The sequence below is a fragment of the Rhincodon typus genome, chromosome 14 (genome assembly GCF_021869965.1).
Source record: "Rhincodon typus isolate 14 chromosome 14, sRhiTyp1.1, whole genome shotgun sequence".
NCBI lineage: Eukaryota > Metazoa > Chordata > Chondrichthyes > Orectolobiformes > Rhincodontidae > Rhincodon > Rhincodon typus.
In genome coordinates this window covers 39,860,383-39,887,508 of record NC_063345.1, presented here as the reverse complement: position 1 = coordinate 39,887,508, position 27,126 = coordinate 39,860,383, and the positions used below count along the sequence as shown (strand labels likewise).

Sequence of the window (27,126 nt, the reverse complement as noted above, 5' to 3'; positions counted from 1 at the left end):
TAGACAGTGGTCCTTGCATTGCAGCAGCTGTCCTTGTAAAGCATCCAGCCTTTGAAATGAAGCAGACACCTGAGAATTATTGATGATATAGGTATCATGGCAGCTGCAAGGGTATTGGCAGAGACCTCTAAAATGTAGTACTGACAATCAAAGATTATTTGTACGTTGGCTAATAAGAACCTTTTCTTTTCATGAATTTTACCACATTATGATGTGGTCCTCTCAATGCAACATGGGACCAGTGTACAGGACTCCATATTGGTAAAATCTACTGCCCGGGCTACAACACTGACCACATCACGGGGGAGGAGAGTGACGACACTTGGCACAAATTGCATTGATAATAACCTTGGTACATTTGTGGTTTGAGGATTGAGGGTTCCCAGGGGATCCTTGGACACAGCCATTGAATATAACTTCAGCAGAACTGTCTCTTTATTAGCCACTGGGATAGGATCGCCAGCCACTCTTAAGTTCACAAATCCGGCTCCAGTAGATGACAATTCTTGTCGTGCTGTACCCTGAGGGGACATTCATCAATGATCTCTTCATGTGGAGACTGCTCGGAGCTGCTCGAGGTTGCTGCTGGTCCTGGGTTGGTGACACATTTGTTCCTCTTTAATTTCTCTGCAGCTTTGCTGTGATGGTCACTGTGACAATAACACTTAATTTGGCTGGATCTATTGCACATAGTTTGTAAGAACAAGCACAAATCCCAGCTGTTATAACATATTGTCAAAACTCTGGACTTTAAAGAAAAAGGACAGCTGGACTGAGTCTGGGTGGTATACACAACACAATCAGTGAGCCTGGGAACAGACATTGCTGCCTGGGTCTATTGTTCAGCCTGGAATCCCAATTTACACCTCCTCGCTAAAAGAACAATTGACCAAAACCAACAGACCCTAGCCGAAGGCATCTTTTACATCTTAGGCTACACTGCGCAGACAGTATGGGACCTATAAAGTTACTTGACATTCAATCTCAATCAAAACCCATTCACGCATACTCCAACCATCGGAAAGCCAATTAACTTCAGAAGGGAACATCAAGATATAACTGTCCTCTCCAATCTCCTCAATGGCCTTTTCCAACAAAAAGCTTCTGCATGAATAGCTTCCCCACAAGCAGCTTCAGAACCAAGAACCATTGAGGCCAATCCAAGAACAGGGAAGCCAAACCAAGGGCCTAATCAGGACAAAAGACATCCGAGAGGGGGAAGCCAACTGGGAGAAATCCAAACAAGAGCTACTGAACGTTGGCCTTTTCCGAAACAAGAACACAAACGGCAAGAATGTCAACAAATCAAACACAACCATCAGAACAACAGACCGACAGTTTGAAGCAATAACTGATAACCAATACCACAGGTCCTCAGACACAACCTGAGGAGAAAACCAGGCTCACCAAATCAGCACAAGTAGAGAAAACCAGGTATTTACTCGATAGATCCACAACACACCTTACTGCATCAGCAGTCTCAGCCCAAACTGAAAATCCTATGCTGTCCAAAGTCTTCATCCAGGCTCCCGAGTGCTGCAAGCCAGAACATCCAGGTGCAATTCAAAACCACATTCTGAATGGTGAGCATAAACCCTGAGACCCCACTGTTCCAACCTAGCTAGCAGGGAGGGGAAGGTGTAGGGTACCAATGCACGTCACCACCTATGGGCAGGATATCTGATTAAGAGTCTGAAATTAACACTATTGTTTTCTTTGTGTCAGTAGGATAGTCTTCTAATAGTGGTAACCAAGTTTGTCATGTATTTTAAAGTTTTACCATTCTCCTGTATATTAATTGTGTTACTTCCCTTGATTATTTCATTACCTGTTTTCCTGTATTGTAATTACTTTTTGTATTTTAAATAATTGCAGAGATTCTCTTGCCCTTAAACACCTGTCAACTGCCTCCTCATTTTACATCCCCTGAATGAGTCCAGTGTCCAGAACCAGGAGTTTGGGAGAGTTTTGAATCACTTAAAGGTCACAAAAGTACTAACTGCAAACCAGAACTCTACTGGTTCCAGTGTACCAATGTGCAGAATATCAGAAACAAAACAGTACCATAGTACTGAGATAACAAGGTGTAGAGCTGGATGAACACAGCAGGCCAAGCAGCATCAGAGGAGCAGGAAGGCTGACGTTTCAGGCCTAGACCCTTCTTCTGTCAGCAGTCAATGTTTACATCAGATGACAGTTTTACTATAGTCATTGATAAAGTGAGACATGGAGGACTCATGGAGAAGGGATGCCATGGAATACCTCTAAATGAACCTTTGCCATAGTGGACCTTATACTGACGTACACAGCACATGTTGTATTGTCCAACTACATTAGGAGATTATAAATGTGCTAGGATTCTAGGTCTAGGTGCTAGGTCTCTCCTCAACTTCACCCCACACGTCCCTCAAGAAATACAGCATAGAATATCAGAGCATTTCATCAAACATGTACAGTTCAAGGTTAGAGGAAATTGGTTCTGTGTCACTGTGGATTGTATTTGTGAGTTGAGGCCTGCAGGTGACTCTTTTAAAGGTTATTTATAATTACTTCTGCTTCACAGAGATGACTACAGTCATTTCTAATGATCAATGACATGGCCAAGATTGCTTGTGGCCAGGACTGCTATTCAACTTAACTGGTCACTACTAATATTACTTAGCACTGTGATGCATCGTGTTCCAATGCATGAAAACGATCCGTGACCCTGTGCACCAACTGGCCTGGCAGCTGAATTACAATGAAAGATGTTTGTGAGCTCCAAAGTGCAGTGTTGAAGCGGTGAACTGTATTCCAATTGAATTGGAGATGTATCATTATTGAGTGAGGCTGATGTATCCAGTGCCATTCTCTGTGGACAAAGGATGCAGAAAGTCACTGCCCCAAGTGAGTGAGCCCCAAGGTGATGTCTTAGATCTGTGCAGTGGGATTTCTTCAGCCAGAGGGTGATTAATCAGTGGAGCTCATTGTCACAGAAGGATGTGAAGACCAAGTCATTATTTAAGACAGATGTAGATAGTTTCTTGATTAGTAAGGGGATCAAGGCTTATGGGGAGAAGGCAGGAGAATGGGGCTGAGAAACATATCAGCCATGATTGAATGATGGAGCGGATGCAAAGGGCCAAATGGCCTAAGTCTGCTTCCATATCTTATAATTATGATTTTATAGAATGGATAGGCAGGCCTGAAAGAGGAATGGCTTATTCCATGTCCTATTTTTAAGTTATGATCTTGCATTCACCCTGAGGAATGAGCAAAAATATTCTTCATTGGTTCCTACGGCTCTTCGCTCTCATTGCTACTTGTGAGATTTTTAAAAATCAAATAAAGACAGGCATATTTAAATAAGATTATGTAATTTAGTTAGTGAATTTCTCATTCCTTATGCCTAGCAGTAGAGACACTTTAATGGCTCCACACATTCCTGTGGTCCATGAATGGTAAGATTGAAATTAAAAAGTAATCATGGGGTTATTGGTTGAACTGTAAAGACCATGTTTTTATTTTTCTATAATTCTTATTTTGGACAGAAATGGGGCAAAGAGTTAATTTATAACCCAGAAATGTTGCACTTTTTGAAAACAAGTGACCTGACCCTCACTGTAAGTGCTGTTTACACAGCTGCTTGTCCGAGCAGTGATGGGAGAAGATTTACAGAGTCAATGGTTATGTACAAATGCAGATTCAGCAGATTAAGAAATGAAAAGCCAGTTCACCTGTCCACTGTCTACGTCCAAAAGCTCTGACACTGAATTTGAAAGTTTCGGTTCACCACTTGCTGAGCTTAAGTCAGCCTGCCCTTAGAAAATTTTCTTGTTGTTTGTCTCTTTAAAAAGGTGCTTTTTGTCTTTAATTGCCATCCGTCGAATTCATTCCCTCTTCCTCAATAAAGCCCCTAAACATCTCACACTTTCAAATAGGCACGTGGCCAATAAGCAACATGGATAGCATTGACATTTGCTACAGTATATATCACAGAGTAAAAGTTCAGAACCAGAAAGAGAATTAATTCAAATTACACTATTTCTTTACATAGGACGGAAAATCTTTATGTATGAATGTGGTGGGACTGAAAAAAAAAGGTTGCTGGTTTGGAGTCTTTAAGAATTTCATTTAGCCTTGTGCTGTTACTTCCTTTAGTCTTGGGTAACAGTCAGTGGAATGGAATGTCCTTCAATTTGATGGCATAAAAAAGGAATGAAGGAGAGGAAACCCTTGCAAAGCATGGGATTAAAATTGATTCATGAGGCACACATCTGGAATAATAACGTTATCTGTATATTGATGTTCCATTACTTGTTGAAAACTAAATTCACATTTCAGTGGTGAGTTTGCAGTATTTTAAAAGCATTGTGGAATAAAGATTGGCTGATATATTTACAATGCATAGAAGAAATCTTACAGAGCAGTCATCACAGATTTGCAGCTAAGAAGGGCAACAGCAGCCTTTATGTTCAATTACAAAGATATTCATTGGCTGCAGTTGTTAGACAGGATTTGAATCTTCAACAAAATATTTAATTATCTTGTAATGATTCCCAACCCTATAAATTGTAATGGCATGCAAAAAAAGTAGGAATCAACAGCATCTAGGGTAATAACTTCACAAGTGAGACTGAATAACTCTAACTCTCGGACCTTGAAAAGTTGGCTATAGCCAACCTTGACCAGAAATAAGTTTTGTGTGTACATGCTGTTTAGAGAAATTCCACAACAGCAATCATTTGACAAAACAGGCTCCTTTTTCCTACACCCCGCACCCCCAGGACTATTTATTCACTCCTAAAGTTTATGATCCAAGACTAGATGACATTCCTCAAGTTCCAGACACCCTTTAGCATCTTGCCTAACTGACCAATCTTTGTATGAGCCGGCAATTAGGGCTGTAGACTATTTAACCAGGAGACAGGTTTGTCCTCCCTTATATTTTCCAACAATGGCTCTATGCTGGTCAGCAGCACTATGTTTTCTCTTCCTCTTCTTCCCTAGGCCATGACCATTCTAACTGGGATCAAATGATGTAGGATGCACCAGAATTTCTGTCTGAGAACTTCCACGTCTCTTCAAATCCTTCATGCGCATTGTCAAGGATAACTTCTGAAAATGAACCATCACAACCAGCGCACACTTTCATAATGCACTGGATGTGCTGGAGTTTTTGCAAATCATGGAGGAAAGCTGTAGGAATCTGAAACTGCAGGCAATGTAGATACTGTTGATTGAAAAATGTGACCTGAAGATCAGCTCAAAGTTTGATAGGCCATAGTGGTGTACGTGGTCATGTTCAGCTCAAGGTAGTAGAAGTGAAAAGGAACTCAGCAAAGATCCAAGCCATGACCTCTCTGGCGAGAGGCAAATAGGATGATATTACTCTTGTCAATTCTAAGCACCAGGAAAATTCAGTTGATAGATGCTGGGTTTGATTTTGGCAAGTAGTTGTACACATTAACAATCAGAAATTTTATGATGATACTAGAATGTGGTATCAATGGTAGGAGAAGGCCATGGTGGAGTCATGCAAACATGGCAGGAGAAGCAATTACAGAAGGTTTGATGCTTATATTGGGATGATTGGTCAGAATGGAATACTGGAGAACAGTGGCACAGAGGTGGATCAATGGTGGATCACTCCACATAACAGAATGCAGAAGCCCATTTATGAAAAAATTGCTGTAGAGAAGAAGATTAAGAAAGATGATTGTAAGGTAGGGCAAAAGTCCCCATCAGTTTATGGATGTACCCTGGACTAAAACCCTCTGAAGACATAAGTCTGTGGAAATTAAATTGGACTAAAATTCACTGAACTTTTGGACTCATGAAGGCATGGACCTCAACCGAACCAGGAAAAGGCTGGTTGGGGCACACTGAGTAATATGCAAGTCCAGGGGCAGATGTCTGGAACAGGGGTTAGCCTGCAAAACTAAAGGACGACCCCCATTCACGCCCCAGCTTAAAACAATGGAAGGCAGACTGCAGGAGACAAACAACTTTAGACCTTCTGGAGCCTACAGAGGTACAAAGCCATTCAATTTCCAACTAGTGCTCAGGCACAGAAATACTGAACATTCCACACAATTGGGCTACATATAAACCGTTTCACCTTTAGACGCAAGAACATTCACACTACCATTCAAAGCTTAATGAATACCCATCCAAGGGAAATACTGGACATTCCGAACCATCAAAACCATTCACCTTAATTGAAAAGCCATTCACACCTCCTCCAGTAACCAGGAAGCTCATTCAGCCCTGAGAGGGGGAACAATAGCTTGACAGCCAAAACCAGATTTGGTGGGAGATGATGGGGCCTGCAGCTGGGTATAACTGGGGACCCTATCCCAGCAGTTTGCACCATGATACCAGCAACGCACTCCAATTCCAACTAGGTGTGTGCTCTGAGGTGGGCTCTGTGCGCGCCTGGTGTGAGTGGTTCATGAGAAGAGTTCCAGAGTCCGAACAAGCAGCAGGGCCCGCACGAGAAAGAGTCCTTGAGCCAAAGCCGCGAAGAAGGGAAAGGGGATCGGCCAGACTTACCAATCAAGAGAAAAGTTCCCTTAGACACCTCCGAGTCAAGGACTCTGTGAACCCTCCACACCAAGAGCAACCCTCGCAACCACCAAACATCATCAACCAACCACAAACCTCAACTTGACATCTGAAGGTGATCGAAAGCATTCAGAGACATAAGACACCAACCGGGGCAACACCAGCAACATCCATCACCATCCAAGACTACAATCTGCTCTCAAGGACCACCAAGAAAGGAAAAAAAAAACCCAAGGTACTCACCCGTCAGGCCCAACATGCCTAACTACATCAGTGGACACCACCAGACGGACAGTTAGCTGTACTTGCGGCTCTCCGCGGAGCCCCAGCTACGGCAAAAGACTATGGACAAGAGCCAGTCAAAATCACATTCCACTCCAGGGGTGAACCTAAGGTCATTGAGACCCTCTAACCCAGCTTGACTAGTCTTGAAATAGGGAAAGGTAGCGTTTGGGAGCAAATGACGTAGGGCATCCCTAAGGAAGGGAAACAGGGTGGAATTCGGGTTAAGAAATAATCTCTCTTTCTCTGTCACAACCATTAGGTGACAACCACTTGCTGTAACTATTATCAAGTCTCATCTGTAAGGCTTAACTGGGGGTCAAGTTAACTGTGAGATAGGTCTCAGTCAGTACTAGTTGATTTGATATTCATTTTATCGTATTCCTGTAAATATATTCAATTTGCTTGTTTTTCAATAAAATCAGTGTTTTCTTTGCCTCTGAAGCATCTGCCTCCTGTGTTTTCCACTACACCACATCCCACTACATGAGCCCAGTGTCAGCACCAGGGAGCTGGTGAACAACAAACCAGGCAACACTCCCTGCATGATACACTGAAATTCAAGTGGCACATGATATATAGGGCAGCATGGTGGCACAGTGGTTAGCATTGCTGTCTCACAGTGCCAGGGACCCAAGTTCGATTCCAGCCTCAGGCGACTGTCTGTGTGGAGTTTGCACATTCTCCCCGTGTCTGCGTGGGTTTCCTCTGGGTGCTCTGGTTTCCTCCCACACTCCAAAGATGTGCAGGTTAGGTGGATTGGCCATGCTAAATTGCCCGTAGTGCTCAGGGAGGTGTAGATTAGGTGGGTTATAGGGGGATGGGTCTGGGTGGGATGCTCTGAGGTTCAGTGTGGACTTGTTGGGCCAAAGCACGTGTTTCCACACTGTAGGGATTCTATATCTGGCTTATTACAGACAGGATAAAACCACAGTGAAAAAATTTAATCAAAGATAGAAGGGAAGCACAAAATTCCTGATCAGTTAACCATTAGAAGGAATGCTTCCACCTGCAATGTGTAGTCCTTTCATAACCTCAAACATTTCAATGCTGCATTGACTCAACAAACAAAAACTCAGTTTTTCAATTCAAAACTTTGAACATGAAAGATCACAAGGGTGGTCATGGAGGTTTGTTTTGCAGACTGGAGGCCTGTGACCAGTGGTGTTCCACAGGGATTGGTACTGGGTCCACTTTTATTTGTCTTTTATATAAATAATTTGGATGAGAATATAGGAGGCATGGTTAGTAAATTTGCAGATGGCACCAAAAAATGGTGGTATAATGGTCACTGAAGACTACTTGAGATTACAAAGAGATCTTGATCAACTGATGGCAGATGGAGTTTAATTTGGATAAATATGAGGTATTACATTTTGGTAAAACAAAAAAGGGCACAGCTTAATCAATTAATGGTAGGGCCTTGGGTAGTGTTGTAAAACAGAGAGACTTAGGGGTTCAGGTACATAATTCTTTGAAATTGGCATCACAGGTAGACAGGAAGGTTAGGAAGTCATTTAGGACGATTGCCTTTATTGCTCAGACCATTGAGTACAGGAGTGGGGTCATGTTGAAGACATTGGTGAGGCCTCTTCTGGAGTACTGTGTGTATTTCTGGTTACCCTGCTCTAGGAAGGATATTATTAAACTGGCGACATTTCAGAAAAGATTTATCAGGTTGTTGCTGAGAATGCAGGGTTTGAGTTATGGGGAGAGGCTGGGACTTTTTCACTGGAACATAGGAAATTGAGAGTGACATTAGAAAGGTTCATAAAATCCTGAGGTACATAGATAAGGTGAATAGCAAGGGTCTTTTCCCCAGGGTGGGGGAATTCAAAACTAGCGGGCATACTTTAAAGGTAAAAGGAGAAAGCTTTGAAAAGGACATGAGGGGCAACACTTTTTTTCTACACAGGGAGTGGTTTGTGTGTGCAATGAACTGCCAGAGAAAACAATGGATGCAGATACAGTTATAACATTTAAAAGGTATTTGAATAAATACATGAATAGGAAACATTTGGAGGGATATGGACCAAACATATGCAGGTGGGAATAGTTTAGTTTGGAAACATGATTGGCGTGGACCAGTTGGACTGAAAGGTCTGTTTCCATGCTGTATGACTCTAAGACTCCAAGTCAAAACCCTTTAACCTTGCTTCCTTTCAGTTTTACATGTACCAGGATTTAACATTAATGGCCATAAATGTAAGATTAAATGCAAAAGATATATAACAGAGAAGGATTAAAAATTCTTTACGCAGAAACATAAATATTTGAATTTATGTAGCATCTTTCACAACATCAGAATGGTACAAAGACTAAATAACCAATGGAATATGTTTGACATATAATCATTGTTATAACATTTATAAAACACAAGAGCAACTTGACCATCAGAACCCAGAAACAGCAATATGATAACAGCCAGGTAATTAGATTTTAGGTTATTTGTTGAGGGATAAATATTAGCCAGGGCACCAGGAGAATGTCTCAATTTTTCTTCAAAAAATGTCTGTCATACCTTTTACATTGACTTGAAAGGACAAATCAGATCAGGTCTCAGTTCAAATCCTCAATTTAGAGGTGGCCCCATTACAATGCAACACTTCCTCAGTACTGCACTGACACTTCAGCATCCATTTTTTACTTGGATTTCTAGCATTGGGTTTGAACTTTCCAAACTTCTAAGTCTGAAAGAACAACACTGCCAATGAGCCATAGCTGCAAATTATTACGTGACATGAAGTTATAAAATCGGTCCCAAAACTAGTAGTTGAGGCAGAAACAAAGGGTTGCATTTTACAGGGTGCTATGCTTCTCATGCCATTCCCACTCCAACTAAGCCAAAAAGTCAATCAGGAGTCTACCCATGAAGGGTCCCAACCCGAAACGTCAATTTTCCTGCTCCTCTCATGCTGCCTGGCCTGCTGTGTTCCTCCAGCTCCACACTGTGTTGTCTCTGACTCCAGCATCTGCAGTTCCTGCTATCTCTGACCCATATTATACTTGACATAAGTTTGATTGACACAGGGCATGATTTCAACCCTCATCCATCTCATAGAGCTGTCAGATAATCTGAATGGTCAGCAGTGCTTTGTTCAAGCAGCAGCCACCTCTGGGATTATAGACAGTTCCCACGGACGAGGGGGTTATGGAGGCCAGGCTATAGATATGATCAGGGTATCACTAGGACCATGTCAGCAAGTTGCAGTGAGGTGGAGCTAGATTTGAGTAGTGGGAAATTGGAGGGCTAAAGGAGGGCTGTGTTGGGATGTGCTTCTGACCACTTGCTTTGTTTCTCCACTTGTAGCAGGTACAATAATACTGGGAATAACGTAAAGCACTTAATAGACCTTTAATAGATCACTTAAGGGTGCAAAGGTGACTGAGCCACCTGAAAGCTCTATGTTCCTGTTAAATGGGAGGCTGGCTGTGAATGGGTGGATGGGATAAATGGCATGCATGCCACATGTTGCATTTTACAAACGTTACCCAAACTTCGAGTAGGAGTGCAAAATCGAGGTCAAAGGGAACATTCAAGATTAGGTTGGAATAGATGGATGAAGGAAAGAGAGATAAAGAGATATTGCAACAGGTAAGATAAAGATAATTTAATCTGTTAACCTTCCTGATAGGCAACTCCAGCACAGATTCGTTGGACCTACCCGGATTGCTCTGAATTGGAGGGTTTATTTAAATATTTACAAATTGATCAAGATTTCTTGAACATTGGAAAGCTTTCCTCACCTTTATCTTTTTTCTCTTTGGAAAGAGCATCTTTCTTTCGTCGGAAAGATTTCCTCCTTTTTGGCCCATCTGGAAAGACAGGATTTTATCAGTTGTTAGTAACTGGAAGCTGTGAACATCAATAGAGAATATGCATAGGGATGAAAAAACCTGGGCAACTAAGTAGTTGCTAAAACACAGACTGAATGCATGAATCTAAGAAACTGGGAACATCCTGAATTATATCAGCTTTCCTCAGATGTTTAAAATTTTCTGGTGGCATATAAACTTTAAAACTTCAGAACTTCCTTACAACCATAACAAAGAAAAACAATTACCCAAGCAGAATTCCTCCCCAAGAGAACCTTCACAATCAAAATCCATAGGAAAAGTGTTTCCAGTAAGGTCATATGTAAAAGCAGATGTTAAGGCTAAAATTTAGACACATTCCAAGAATTAATTAAAATAAAATAGAAATTTATACCTGCAAATTCTTTTGTTCTCCCTACAGAAATTATTGACATTTTTCCACAACTTTGAATATATTTTGACACTATGCACTACTGAAGCTTTCATTCACTCTTAAGAACAATCATGTTCTTTATTTAATTGCATTTACACTGAAAGGTAATCTTTATTAATTGCACTGAAAAGCAACAACATAGATATAACTTGACATCCCAACTGGTAATCAATCAGCACAATTGTCATTAATAAATATTGAATGCAATATTAAGCTTTTGAATTTCGCATCATTTGATTTCACTTCACAGCTGCAAACCTGACCACATGAGAAACTAAGATAAAATTTGCTCCATACCTACTAAAATCAGCAATACTCTCTCATGGATTTTTCTTAGTTGCAATTGTTATATCATGTACTGTGTAGAGTTTTTAAACAGGTAGTGTGCAGATCATGAAATGGAGTTGTGAACAAATACTTCCCTTTTCAATTATCTGATTGTATATATGGATGGCCATGTGTATCTCTTACGATGTTCCCTTTGTTAATGGTTCTGCTATCAGTACCACTCTTTCCCCATCTCACATCACCCAAGGTAAACTTATCCAGTTGAACTTATTGTTTGTAAACCGCCCAGAAGAAAAAAGCAGCTTGAACCAGCGATTTAACATGTTCTCTTGCATACAGTCATAGAGTCATACAGCATGGAAACAGGCTTTTGGGCCCAACTTATCCAAGCCAACCAGGTTTCCTAAACTGAATTAGTTTTAATTACCTGCAATTAGCCCATATTCGTCTATTGAAAAGTACCTCAAGTTTATCTGAAGAGGGCCAGAAAGATCCTGCAATGTTAATGAAAATGCTAGCTACCTGTGAGAGTCTATTTTAGAATGCATCACTTAGAATTAATGTCCTACAGGCAGAATCCACAGGTATCAACAGATCGCTTTGTCAGTAGATGCTATAACAAGGGCAACGAATATGATGCTTCAAAGGCTGAATTGTCAGTGAAGATAAGAAAGCCTCAATAACTATTGAAGCATTCCAAAACAAAACTCCAAGAAAAAAATGAAAGGTCACAGCATTCCTAACAAATGACTGAAAACCTGAAACTATTGCATCCAGCTGTCTGTATCTACAAGTATTAAGTGCAGCAAACATTGATAATTGGCCATGTTTCAGGGCACAAAGGCAAGCAAACTGTGCGCTAAATGCAGTCTAATCACGCCAATCACAAGGCCGCCCTGCATTCCAATATGTGCCTTCAACACTATTATCCCCTCCAGACTGATATCAAAACTGCGTGACCTCGGTCTCGGCTGCAATTGGATCCTCATCTTTCTGACCTATAGATGACAATCAGTGAGGATAGATAACTGCGCCTCCTCCACAATAATACTCAACACTGGAGCCCCCCAAGGATGTGTCCTCAGCCCCCTACTGTACTCCCTGTACACCCACGGCTGTGTTGCCAAATTCCAAATGTATAGCATCTACAAGTTCGCTGACAACACCATCATAATGGGATGGATATCTAACCATGATGAGTCAAAATACAGAAGAGAGAGAGAGAGTGCGAGGTGACGTGATGCAATGAAAACAATCTGTCTCTCAACGTCGGCAAAACTAAAGAACTGATCATTGACTTCAGAAAGAAAGGAGGAGAACATGCCCCCATCTACATCAACGGAACTGAGGTTGAGAGAGTGAAGAGCATGAAGTTCCTTGGAGAGATGATAACCAAAGACCTGTCCTGAATTTCCTACGTAAATGTGACAGTCAAGAAGGCACAACAACACCTCTCCTTCCTCATGCGACTCGGGAAATTTGGCATGTCCATAAGGTCGCTCACCAACTTCTACAGATGCACCATTGAAAGCATAATGTCCGGATGCATAATGGCCTGGTATGGCAACTGCTCTGCCCAGAACCGTTTGAAACTACAGAAGGTGCTGTGCACAGCCCAGACGATCACAGAAGCCAACCTTCCATCCATGCACTCTATTTACACTGCTCGCTGCCAACATCATCAAAGACCCATCATACCCTCGTAATGACCTCCTACAACCTCTTCCGTCGGGTAGAAGATACAGAAGCCTGAACGCACGCACAAGCAGGTTCAGGAACAGCTTCTTTCTGGCTGTTATCAGACTGTTTAATGGACTGTAGCCTCAAATAATGTAACCTGCAATGTAACCTGTATGCTTTGAAGCCTTTTTGATCTGTACATCCTTTGCTTGCTGTGATCTGCCTGTACCGCTCATAAACAAAACTTTTCACTGTATTTCGGTACACATGACAGTAAAATCAACCAATCAATAAAGAAAAGGACACTGGAGCCATGAATGGGTCACAAAAATTCCATACATGAGCAAGTCAGTGGAAACCAATCATAAACCATTGGAAACGATTGGTCGAGAACCACTGACAAATGCATCATCAAGACTTCAATGAATTCTCGTAAAAGTTCAGGAATTTGACTTTGAAGTTTACTACAAACCTGGTGCCAAAATGGTCATTTCAGCAGAGCAGATTGCCAAAAAATGAAAAATGGTGAAGATATTCCATTGGATGCTCTGGTGGAGACGAGATGGTGCTGAAGAGTGGTGACTTTTGTTCCAGCGGCAATGGCATGGTAAATTGGATTTGTGCCTGGCCACCAGGCCCATGGCCCATTATGAAGCACTTAACAAGGAGGACTGTAAAATTGAACACTTTTTCTTTATTTCTTTACTTTTCTGACTTTATGTGTTCTATATTTTGGTTTATTTTTCTGTGTTTTAAGATGGTGCCAGAGAATGGTGACACTATCCAACACTTTCACTGTATTTTGTAACAAAATACACATGACAGTAAATAAATCAAATATCAAACTGGATCAAAAAGTCGAAACTGAAAAACTGTGGATGCTGTAAACAAAAGAACAAAACAACAGAAACAAAAACAGAAGTTGCTGGAAAAGCTCAGCAGGCCTGGCAGCATCTGTGAAGAGAAATCAGAATTAATGTTTCAGGTCTGGTGACCATTCCTCAGAATGGAGGAAGGGCCAAAACTGAGAAAGTTCTGAGGAAGGGTCACTGGACCTGTAACGTTAACCCTGATTTCTCTTCACAGATCCTGCTCGACCTGCTGAGCTTTTCCAGCAACTTCTGTTTTTGCTTTGGATCAATAGGTCAATATTATGGACATCAAGGTAGAAGATATGCTCAAAATTGATCTATTTCATATTGGTCAGTATAGATGTGACCAGCTTCAACTGGAAACAGCTAATGATACATAACTGAAGGCAGTGTGGAAAAATTATCATTGTGTGGTGGCCTGACAAAATAAAAAAGGTGCCAGATACTTTATGAAGCTTTTGGCCCGAGAGAGGTAAACTCAGTATCTCAATAGGTGTTACCTTAAAGGAAAAAAGTAGTTGTGCTTGAAACTCTCCACCAGGAGATACTGTCACAACTATCCCAAAGTAATATGGGCACAATATGGATGAGATGACTGGCACGTGATACAGTCAATTGGTCAGGGATTCATGGTGTTTGTTGAATTGTTAATGAGGATGTCTGGAGCATGCCTGAGCTATCACCACAACACCACAGGGAATCTCTTTGCCCGAATGAAATTCTGTCAGTTCTTAGGTTCAAAATTGCCACTGATGCATTTACAATGAATGGAGAGGACTGAACCACTGATTATTTCTCCAAATTTCTAATTGTCAGACACTACACGTGTGTCCCCAACAGACAAATTAAGTGTCAGATTCAGCACCTGAAGAAATCACTTCAAACAATGGCCCAGATATACAAACAGGAAGATTTGGACAGAACAGAGCATGAATGGTATGACATCCTCACAACATTACCCTCAGGCAAATGACCTCACTGAGTGAATAGTTTGCTCTGTTATGTCACTCGTTATGAAGTGTAAGGCAACAATACAAGATCTATGTGTCTCAATTTTACACTTCAGAGCCATTCCTCTGGATTTGTGGTTACCATCATGAGCAGAGATCTTGCCACGTAACCACCCAACCAAATTTTCCAAAATGCAGAATGCACTTGACAACAACCAAAGAAGGTGAAGATGTTTCATGACTGCCATTCAGGTATGGAATGACTTCAACCACATGGGGTGGCACAGTGGTTAGCACTACTGCCTCACAGTGCCAGGGACACAGGTTCAATTCCAGCTTTGCGCGACTGTGCAAACTCCACACAGACATTCTCCCAGTTGTGCTCTCATTGGAGAGGGATGACTGGTGGTGGTTTAACCCGAGGGTCACCATGTCTCATGTAAGGAGATAGGTTGAGAAGGAGACTCCTTCATGGTAACCCCAGCCAATGTAGAAATTGAACTCTGCATCACAAACCAGCCATTTACAGAAGTGTAATAGGACACCAGGCCAATGTGTGGGAAGGGTGACTCTGACACGTGACTAGTTACGGAACTGGATATGAGGTGACAAAACAAGTGGTGGTACTTGAGCTGGCAGAGTGTGACTGGGCTGCCACTTCCATGGTGAAGAGTTCCACCAGCCTCTCCCGTACCCTGAGAGAGAATTTCTCCTGGATAGAATAACCCTGAATTCTCTTGGATTCTGCTCAGTTCTCCCCCTGGATTTTTCCTTGATGTCTCTCTCAGCTGATTAATTGAGTGATTGATTGATTTATTGTCACGTGTACCAAAATACAGTGAAAAGCTTTGTTTATGAGTGGTATAGGCAGATCATATTAAGCAAAAGATGTACAGATCAAAAAGACCTAGTTAGAGGCATACAGGTTACATTGCACAGGGCGTGTGCTAAGCGCGATCAATGTTTGTAACATCAAGATTTGAGGCTAGAGAATCCATTCATCAGTCTAGTAATGGGAAGAAGCTGTTCCTGAACCTGCTCATGCATGTGTTCAGGCTTCTGTATCTTCTGCCTAATGGAAGAGGTTGTAGGAGGTCATTACCACGGTGTGATGGGTCTTTGATGATGATGGCAGCAAGCCATGTAAATGGTGTCCATGGATAGAAGGTTGGCTTCCATGATGGTCTGGGCTATACACACCAACTGTTGCAGTTTCTTATGCTCCTGGGCAGAGGAGTTGCCATACCAGACTGTTATGCAACCAGACAGTGTGCTTTCAATGGTGCACCTGTAGAAGTTGGTGAGGGTCCTTACGGACATGCCGAATCCCCCCCCCCCCGATCCCCCCATCTCTCTCTGCACAATTTCCAATCAGTCTTCCTCAACTTCTGATTCACCACCCATCTCAACCCTTGCAATCTTTCTCTGTCTTGCTCCGAATCACTCGTGTCATCCTCCCAACCCACTCTGATCCCTTCTTCTGTCCTTGAGCAGTCTGTGTAATGAATTTTACCAATATCTCATATTCTCCATCCCATTGAACAAAATCCTCCTATTGGTTCTCCTTAGAGCGTTGCCCTGAATCTCCCCTAATTTTGTACTCCACCCATAATTTATACGTTCTCTGCAATCTCCTTATTTCTCTTGCTAAAATGTTGCACAACAGCAGCATACTGATGCAATGGTAGTCTCTGTGGTTGTAGTCTATATCTCTACTAATTGTTAAATGTGGAGACCACAGTGCAGTCAATGGCACCCTGTACCACTGAGAATCCTGCTAGCCTGACAAAGCTATATATTTGTTCCAATACTTCCCCCGATTGTAAAGAGGATTGTGAAGCCTGTTCTTCTGGTGTATGGAAAATGTGATAACCACCCTGATGCAGTAAATCACCGGTTCACTCTGAAATGTTGGCAATGTCACCTGCTAGATTGTGGCAGGAAGTGGACACTAAAGGATGAAAAGGTGATGCAGCATGGCTGTTGTGAAAAGTCTTTTGCCTAACAGTCTGTTCAAGCTCAGAGTTGAAATCCATAACTACAACCTACATTGCAAATATCTGTACTGAAGCACAGTGAATACTTTACCAGTCTCTTGCTTTCTTTAAAATAAAATGACGATTTAATTTTAATTTAATCTAACTTCAACCAAATTCCCAAACTGTAAACTTCCAGTGGGCTCCTGTGACTTTCCTGCGTTAGCCCCTTCCAATTATGGTGCAACATGTGGGACCAAGAACTACTGAACTGATATTTTTGAAGTTCCTGGCTTTCATAGTGCTGGCACTAGCTGTGCGTTATGGAGCCAAATCTTGCAACCAGTATTTCTTGATTGTAATTTTCCTACTGGCTAGAAAATAGCTAGGGAACTGTCATTAAAAAATTTCCCATAATTTTTGTTCCTTCCATACATAATACTACTGATGTTCTATACAATTTCCATCTGTTGAAACAGCCCTTCTAGCTTTCCAATGTGTCACTATATTGTGCATATTTATTGATATATATATTTCTGTCAGTGCCAGTTCATTCAGTTAGGGCACACATTTTTTCCTGTTAATTCAGAGCATTATGAAGACAGCCTATTGAGCACCACACTCTATTTTTACAATTCATTCAAATTTCAGATTGTACAATGTGAGGCATGGATTAAGTCAAAAGCTCTAATAAAATCTTGAATTAATTTCAGTACTTTGGCCTGCCTGTCTTCTATGATTAGAGAACAAATAAATAACAGTGAAGCTGAATTAAGGCAAGCAGAGTTGCCAATGCAGTGTTCAATTTTCTTCAGAAATCGGCAAGCTCTATTTCCTCCTAATTGCAAACAGAGGCAGTACTTTTTTTTCCATTTATCTAAACTTTTGGACTTTATTTGTAACATACATTTTAAATATAAAATAAAGCCACAAGGAAGTTCCTAGGGATATAGTTGTTAAGTTGGTACAATGAAGGCAGATGGTAAAACGATTCAAGATACAGCAATTAGAAATTCCAAGTTTCAATTTAGAATTAGGAAGACAGTTAGATTGAGGGAAATAAAACATTAACCATCCCTTGAGTCCTGGGGGAAAAAAAAAGTGCCTAAAATTTGTAGGTGATGAAGGAAGGCGTATTTATGTCCAAAAAATAAGTTTTGCACAAACTCAGCAGATGTGGGTGCCTCTGTGGAGAGAAACAGAGCTTTGCATTTCTTCAGCACTTTGTTTTTATTTCATATCGCCAGCATCTGAAGTATTTTGCTTTTATTTATGTCCACCCCTACTTCATCTAAGAAGATGAACTGAAGGTGAACTGCAGATGAGCTGCAGCAATCTATGTGGTGACTTTGTGAACAAGTGAATTCTGAGACTGACTTAAAATGTTACTACATTTGTGATCTCTCTCATATCAGGAGGTTATGTGACGTGAAGGGGAGTTTGAGAGGATGTTGGCCTTTTGGTAATTCTCCTGTTATCCTTCTCAGTCGAGAGATCCTAGGAAATGTTAGTGAATTACCACAGTGCATCCTATAGGTGGTTTATCCCATAGCCACAATGCACCAATGGTGCTGAGTGCAAATTGAGTCTAGTGCAGAGGTGCAACCAAGAAAATCACTCTTTCCTGAATGGTTTCAGGTGTTAATCTGCTATTGTGGATGCATTTGCCAAAATGAGTGCTGAAAATTCCATTAAACCTCTAACTTGAACTTGCCGGTTAATGGAGATGTTTTGATAGTGACCCATATATTTTATAGTATTAAACCTCTGTCCAGCTTGAGTAACCACAATGTTGATGTGGCTGGTCTGCTTAAGCTTCTGGTTGATGATTACTGCAGGCCACTTGCCCCTTACAGTTACTTCAAGACATTGGCAGTGATGCTAACAGAAGAATGTAGAGATGGTTAGGAAGTAGGAGAATTTAAGTATACTAAGAATTCAGGGAGACAAAGGATAACTAGCACTGTGGATTTGTAACAATAATGGATATGGAATAATATTGCTCATGAAAACCAAAAAATTCCAAATATTATTAAAAAAACAAATAAAATTAAGGCTTTATGTTAAAAATCTTATTTATAGTATTCAGGTACTAGATGTCATAAAATAATGGAGGTAAATCTCTCCTCTCAATACTAGAGCAGCAGTGAGTTTAATGTTTGCCAGTATTGTCCTAAATGAATTTGTACAATGTCCTGAGATAAACTCTGATTAGCCATGCAAGCTAAGCTTCTGGACTAAATTCAGCTTGTTGTCTGCCAGTTCACTGTACACAAGTGAAATGTAGACAGAAGTTTCGCAAGTGACCATACTTCCAAGCCACATTGAAAGCTTTGCGAACTGGTTGTTTAGAGAAGGTAAAAATGACTGAGCCTTTTCAAATGTTGTATGAAATAAAATAAGCAACTGGTTAAATGAAAAGACGAATTTGATTTAGCATTGTGAAATAAAGATAGTCTACGAAAGCAAAGTGTAGCTCTTTCCAAACAGATCATCTGGCATCTGCAATTAATTACAAATGGAAACATGTGAGACAAAAGCAACAGGGTTAGTGAGAACACTATCCTCCTGGGAGACGATGCATTTGGGGTCAATTTCTCATGACTGTAGATCAGGCTCATTTACTTCCAATGTACTTTGATGTAAGAATGTCACTCTGAAAAAAGCAGAATGGTAGGAAATATAACTGTTAAACTTTCTGACGAACAAAATGCATCTAGCAGTGACATTGGAACATTGAATGTAGTACATTTGGAATGAGATATGAAATGCAGGTCCTGTCTGCTCTGTCAGGTAAGCGGTAGTATTTGGAAGAGGAGCAGGGGAGCATTCTAGTGCCCAAGCCAAAAGTTATTTCTCTAAAATATATTATCTATTCATTGTCATGTTTCTGTTTGTGGGATCTGACTGTACAGAAACTGGAAGAGTGATAATACTACAAAACTTTGTCTATATAAAATTCTTTGGAACATCCTGAGTTTACATAAAGATGTTCGTTCATCTGAATGCAAGTTCTTCCTTCATTCTTTTGCTTTTTCTCCCCTAAATGATACTGGATGAAATCTTTTTGACCTCCATGATTCCTCATTTCCAGAAGGTCTGTCACATTTTGGGGCACATGTCAACAAGAACTGCAGCATCACTGGGATTTTAATGGTTGCTGCAAATATTCCACCTACATGAGGCCTTGGTATCAAGAAGGACCAGGAGCAGGTGAGTTATGGAGGAGGCCTTGGGTAGGGGTTGATTTGGGGAGGCATCAGTAGCAAGGGAAGTTGGGTGGTTATCAGTGGATTCCTCTCCACCCCCACACTGATATGGCCAATCAATGAGTGCTTCTGAATAAGGTCCATGTCCTTCCATCCTGGGTTCTCACAAGCAAACACACTACATTTACCATGTAGAGGACTCCACATGAAAACACCCTTATCCACTAATACAAACAATCACAAGCTGAAGCTGTCATGGAGACATGTGAAGAAGACCCGAGTCCACCTAAAATGAACTTGGGTTGACTGGAATTCAGTTGCAGATAAGTAACGCGAAATATAGATGGAGGAACAAAAAAGGAAAATGAGGAAGCCTAATCTTGAAAGAGGAAGGTAATTGCTTGAACTTGTATTCCAGAGAAAGATGTTGGCAGTGGAGGGCACAAATAAAGATACAAAAAGAGAACATCAAAGAGAAAGAGCATGGACTGACTAAAGAACACTTGGCTTATATGGTTAAGAGAATTCAGTAGAAATGAAAGTATAGACAATAAAAATGATGTGATTTCCAGTATATTTGATTTGTCAGAAGACAGGGATGTAAAAGCTAGTTGCTGGAAGTGGAACAGTAAACTAATAGAAGTTATAGGGACATCTAAGTATCCTTCAGATGATACATTACCAGTAAAACAAATGGGGGTTAAAAAGTGACAATTTGAAATCTGTTCCCATAGAAATGAGGGCAGAATCTGACGAGGCTCAGAATGACAGGGCTCTAATGAAATGGGTGGTAGAATCGAGCAAGATGGTCATCTCACTGTTCAGATCATCTTGCTGCAACTTTCCTATTTTGCTGAAGCAGCCGTCAAGATTCTAGCCAGGGAATGGTGACGTCCCAATAGATGCTGTTCATCTTGTTAAAGAGTATGTTAATATCGCAACATGCCATGGCTTGCAGCCTTACCAGGCTCGCCATGCAAACTAGTTATTGGGAAAACTTGACATGGAAACCAGGACAGGGTGGGGGGGGGGGGGGGGGGGGGGGGGGGGGGGGGGGGGAGGTTCTTGGTGGGTTCAACCACACCCCTATAGCATCCCTCATGTTTGATTCTGCCCCATCTTATCATATGCTGTTCCCAGAACAACTCTCCACTCAGCAGATATTTGCTAATAGACTGCCATGCCTTGTACCAGCGCCATCTTTGAAAGGTGACTGCGTATCTGGACAAATATTGGCGTTCCATCATTGCCCCTCACTGTCAACATCATGGCATTACAGCCATACAGCCTCTCTGCCCGCAGTACATAGTGGCGTGGCTGACATTGCCATACACGTTCCAACCCATTCTCTCATTCCAGTTGCAATTTACCTATTATACCACACATTTTACCTGTACATAGCTACATCCCATCTGAACATTCTCTTACTCAGTGCTACTCTGTGCCCAATGCCCACTGGAAGCCTGCATCTGTTCGTTATACAACAGGGGAACATCACACACAGACAAGTAATCTGACAATTCCAAATATGTGCTTTTTTTCACAGAAAGCAGAAGCAAACATAAAACAATTTGATAGAGGCTGAAGGTCTCCTCAGACAGCAAAGTAGATTTTGGTATCAAAACCGGTCTAGGCCCGAAACGTCAGCCTTTCTGCTCTTGTGATGCTGCTTGGCCTGCTGTGTTCATCCAGCTCTACACCTTGTTATCTCAGATTCTCCAGCATCTGCAGTTCCTACTTTCTCAAATATTTTACAATATTGCCTTGAGTCTTGGTCACAGTAGGTACTTGTCCCCCAGTAACCAGCCTCGTAAGGCACCCGAACCCTTAAACACACCAGGTACACAAGAGTGCTCCAGGATGCAGGAATCATTGCAGCTGCCAGCGTAGAGGGTACACATGTCCAGGGCATGGTAACGGTGATCACAATCACTTTAACATTAATGGAATGGTGCTTCTTTCTATTGATTAATTCTACAGTGTGGTGATACTGTCCTCTCAGAACCACGCGTGCGCAGTCGATAGGACTGTGCACCTGGAGGAATGCAGCTATGTTCCCGTATACTTCTGCCTGGGCTAAAGCACTGACCTCGTTATAGGGCAATAAAATGAAACATTGTGTCCTTGCTCAGATGTATCAGTCACTGTCCTGATCCATTAGCGGATACATGGCTAATAGATTCCACACAGGTCACCCATCACTACCTAGAGGGAGCCAGTGGCATAGAAGTTCAGAATAGTATTCATTTTTATAGCCACCAGGAGAATTTGGGCTCACACTACTGCAGCCAGCACAGATCCATAACAGTGGCCCTGGATATATGGTTGGCACCAAGCCTCACTTATCACCAGGAAATGGAGTCAGGGCTGGAATACTCGGGGCCTACTGTGGATCCCAAGCATTCCGAGGGGCCCAATGGCCAAGACCTCTCCCTGATCTGGCTGGGTCTGTACTTGATGAAGTTTATACGGATGAGGCGGGGGGGGCGGAATCTGATTGAAACTAGTGAATACTGAGAGGCCTGGATAGAGTGAACATGGAGAAGTTATTTCCAATAGTAGGAGAGACCAGATTCTGAGGCACAGCTTCAGACTGAAGGGATGACTCTTTAAAACTAAGATGAGGAGGAATTTCTTCAGCCAGAGGTTGGTGATTTTTTGAAACTTATTACTGCAGAAAGCTGTGAAGACCAAGTCATTGAGTGTATTTAAGACAGAAATAGATAGATTCTTGATTGGTAACAGCTATGGGGAGAAGATTGGAGGATGGGGTTGAGAAATATATCAGCCATTGAATGGTGGAGCAGACTTCTAGGGCCAAATGGCCTAATTCTTGTTCTATATCTTATGGCCTTATGTTGTTCCTGGATTTGCTGCTGGCCATGGTTCTCCTTTAATCAGAATAGTCATGATGCCATCAGTAGCAAAGCCCATGACTCTTGGTGAAAAGGACCTAAACTGGGAATAGAAAGAGTGAAAGAGGTTCTCAGATCTCAGAACAGTCATTGGTGGCATATCCAGCAGATGTGGGCTGAACATATTACACCACACAATGAAACATGCAGCACCATAATAAAAAAGGACATGCCCCATTGTCTGTTCACATTTAGGCTCAGCCTATGTAGCTCCTTGGTAGGTTGTCTCACCAGGTTAATTATGACTCAATGAAATCAAGAAGGATCATCAAATGGTCAAATTTTCACTGATTTGAGCACAGACCACCAAAACACTTACACAGCAGATGATGAAGCGATTTTATGCGGCTCTCACAGGACCCTAAGAAGCGATACAGATAATGGATCCCCTGAACCAGCACTGGCCTCCAGTAAAGACATTGCTTCCACAATATTGAGATGCCCAAGTTCAATTTGCAAGCACCAATGGCACATAACGAATTACCTTTGACCAGCATCGACTTCGATCCACACACAGTAAAGAGGCAATGAAATGATTGAAAATGGCAACCTCATTTATTTGCTGCTACAGCAAATGTGGATCCTCTGTTTTCACCAATCAAACTGACACCATCTCCATCAAACCTGAGCATTTCACATCGAGAGAATGGCAAGTGGTGGCAGGGAATACAGCTCACGGTAGACGCTGTGAACACCAGGCCCCGTCTGGCCACCAGGTACACCCCCAGACCTTCCAGAAGCCGTTTTTAGCTTGAAACACCCCAACAGCCCATTTCCACCCACAGCCACATTTAACTTCTCTTACACTTATTCTTCCTGCCCCTCAATCCCTGGCATCGCATCGTTCTGATGCCCACCCTATTCCTCTATACTGCCCCCTGTGAAGGTCACCGTGGTGCCACTGCCAATAACCCTTCTCCCTATAGTCTACCATGCAGTCTAACGCTGATCCTCATATGTTCCCCAGCATTCACGTTGCAGCTCACCCCCTTGTCACCAACCTTGTTGTCACCCTTAAAAATGCTTCTGCCTCAAATGACTCAAATCTTTGACCCCCAACCCCTTCTGGCAATGATCGCCCTGTCACCTCTACTGCCACTTGAACCCTCCTGAAAGTCTGACAGACAGATCCTGGATTTGACTGAGACCTCTGACCAAATTCAACAAGCTGACCACAGACGTGACTGGCCAAACCCCCTAAGACTGCTCTGTTTGCAGCTCTTCCAATTGCAATATGCGATTCACCTTGAAGGTTGAGCTGGCCCTGAACTCACCACCGAACACCCCCACACTGTTTTGGAGCCGATCCACTGAGCACTAGCATCCCAAATGAATGACTGACAATGGAGAAACCCCTGGGCTGTGGCTGGATAGTATCTGTGACTGACAGTACTGGGATCCCCTGACTAATGGTGACCCCCTTGACTGTACTGAGAACTAGCACTTATCAAATTCTAATGTGAGCATTTGGTTGAATGATCTTTCAGTTTGATTGTCACGCAGGCAGCTGGCACAAGCGATAGGTATTAGATTGATGTCTCGGTGCGCTATCCAGCAAGATGTTATCCCTCCAGCATGCACACAAGAATACTATTCTGAACTTCTATGCCACTGGCTCCCTCTAGGCAGTGATGGGTGACCTGTGTGGAATCTATTAGCCATGTATCCGCTAATGGATCAGGATAGTGACTGATACATCTGAGCAAGGACACAATGTTTCATTTTATTGCCCTATAACGAGGTCAGTGCTTTAGCCCAGGCAGAAGTATACGGGAACATAGCTGCATTCCTCCAGGTGCACAGTCCTATCGACTGCGCACGCGTGGTTCTGAGAGGATAGTATCACCACACTGTAGAATTAATCAATAGAAAGAAGCACCATTCCATTAATGTTATTATTTTGAATTCTCTATATATAAATGAAAAATTTATTTTGTTTCCAACAAATTTTAAAGGAAAGCAAAACAAAATCCCTTTGAATTATTAAAATTAACAATAGGCCTCTCCAGATACATTTGTAACAGACTCCTCATGTTTGCTGCTGCAGCTTACACATGGTAAATCATGTAAGGGTCATGTAGTACAGCTCAGAGAAGATTGACCCAATGAATCCCGTTCATTGTTTTTGTCATTGCCATAACCATTACGATAGCTTGTTTGGGAGGGGGTTGTGAGTAGCAGGTAGGAGTCGTTTGGGAAGAAGAAGATGAAGTTGGATAAGAAATAATCGGGCATGGGGTTACGATGCATGCCCATCTTCATTCAAAGACAGATATTATGTAGAAGCAGACAGCTCTACTAGTCATTGTCAGCAGTCTAACTTGGAGGACTTGAATATTGCAACAAGTTCAAAGACCTCATGAATGACCATTGGTGAATATAGCTTTGCTATCCTTAAAATTGAACAAACAGCTTCACCAATTGCTTCATTCCATATTCTAACTTGATTTACTTATAGCAGTCTCTATCAAGTGCAAATCAAACCAAATGTCATTGCTTCACTCATTGCTCTTCCCCCTCCATACACACAGCACAGCGTAAGCTTCAAACTGACATCTCGCGGTTTATTTACACTGCCAGTTGTTCGTCTGGAGCCAGAGCATCATCCATACATTCACTGACTCTTAACACACTCCTCTTTCTCATTCCCTCTCACTTGCAGGAGAAGACCTAAAGCAGATACAATGGTGTCTAATCTTCAAGTGTCAGGTCAGCAGTATGCTCTCACCATGATGGAGGAGATAGTGCTTGCTGTCTTCAGTGCAGTCACAACTGAGGCTGTGGTCAGAGACAGGCTGTAAACAGAGAATAGTGGTATGTTCTCACCTAATCTACCATTGTATATTTCACTTCCTACGTCCCACAATCTCTTCATTTTAAAAGTTGCAGATGACATGAGCTGTAAAACTATAACAACTGTGCTTACAATTCTTTTAGTAGATTAGGACTAGAATTTGTACTTGTGCAAACTAATGAGCATTGGTTAACATTGGTTAGCATTGATTGTTCTTTTACCATGATGGTGGCGGCAGAAATGGCAGTGTTCAACATGTGACAGTATTAAATACATCTAAATCTAACTATTTACACTACAATCTAATGTCCCCACCTGCTTCAAGAAGATCACTGCCATCCCAGTGCCAAAGAAAAATCATGCAGTGTGCTTCAATGACTACTGTCTGGTAGCTCTGACCTCCATAGTTATGAAGCGCTTCGGGAGGTTAGTCATGGCTCACATCTACTTCAGCCTATCAAAATGCCTCGATCCTTTACAATTTGCCTACTGGTGCAACAGGTCCACAGCAGAGGCCACCCCCTAGCCCTACACTCATCCTTGGAACATCGAGATATCAACCTTCGTCAGGCTCCGGCTTATTGCCTACAGTTCTGCCTTCAACACCATAATTTCAAACAAACCCATCTCTTAACTCTGAGGCCTCAGTCTCGGCTTCCCACTTGTAACTGGATCCTTGGCTTCCTGACCCATAGTTTGCAATTAATAAGAACAGATGACAACACATCCTCCACCATATTCCTCAACAGTGGTACCCCGCAAGGCTGTGTACCCTGCCCTCTACTATACTCCTTATACTCTCGCAAATGTGTGGCTAAATTCCTCCCCCACTTCATTTATATGTTTGCTGACGACACCACCGTTGTAGGTCTGTTGTACTCAGATTTGCAGTCTTGTTCGAAGATTCAGGAGATTTGACAGGCATTTTCTCTACATGAGCTACATTGGTAATATGAAGGCCATCTAATTTCAGCATTGCTTCACATACAAAGGAGTTTCTGCATCAAGTTGAAGGGTAGAAACCTATAGGATTCAGAGTGACGTGGGCTATGGCGACATTCATGGCAGAATCAGATTAGTACAGCAAAGCCCGTTTTAAACTTCTGGCATCATCTTATATGCCTTAATGAGTCGTGAGGCTCACTATGGAGATAACCTCGACCCTAACTTTTATATTTTGAAAAGGCAAGTGTAAGGCATTGTATTCCGGATATGATTCTATTGGTCCACCATTAAGCTTCAATCAAAACACTTCATTCTTACAACACAGTTAAAACACAACAAAAAGAAGAATAGGCATCAATTCTATTGAAATGCTTAACAAGATAATGTATTATTTAACCACTAATCATCAACTGTTCCAAT

At 41.9% G+C, this 27,126-nt stretch overlaps 1 protein-coding gene across 2 annotated transcripts in view; it reads right to left on the bottom strand.

Annotated features, from left to right (window-relative positions):
- The window catches only part of arhgap36 (Rho GTPase activating protein 36), a 135,385-nt gene that overhangs the window by 57,966 nt on the left and 50,293 nt on the right, over nucleotides 1-27,126 (bottom strand). For both annotated transcript variants that reach the window (XM_048605259.1, XM_048605260.1), the window contains one exon: nucleotides 10,576-10,644. In XM_048605259.1, coding sequence (XP_048461216.1) covers nucleotides 10,576-10,644 — 69 coding nt within the window. The remainder of the gene's footprint in view (nucleotides 1-10,575; nucleotides 10,645-27,126) is intronic.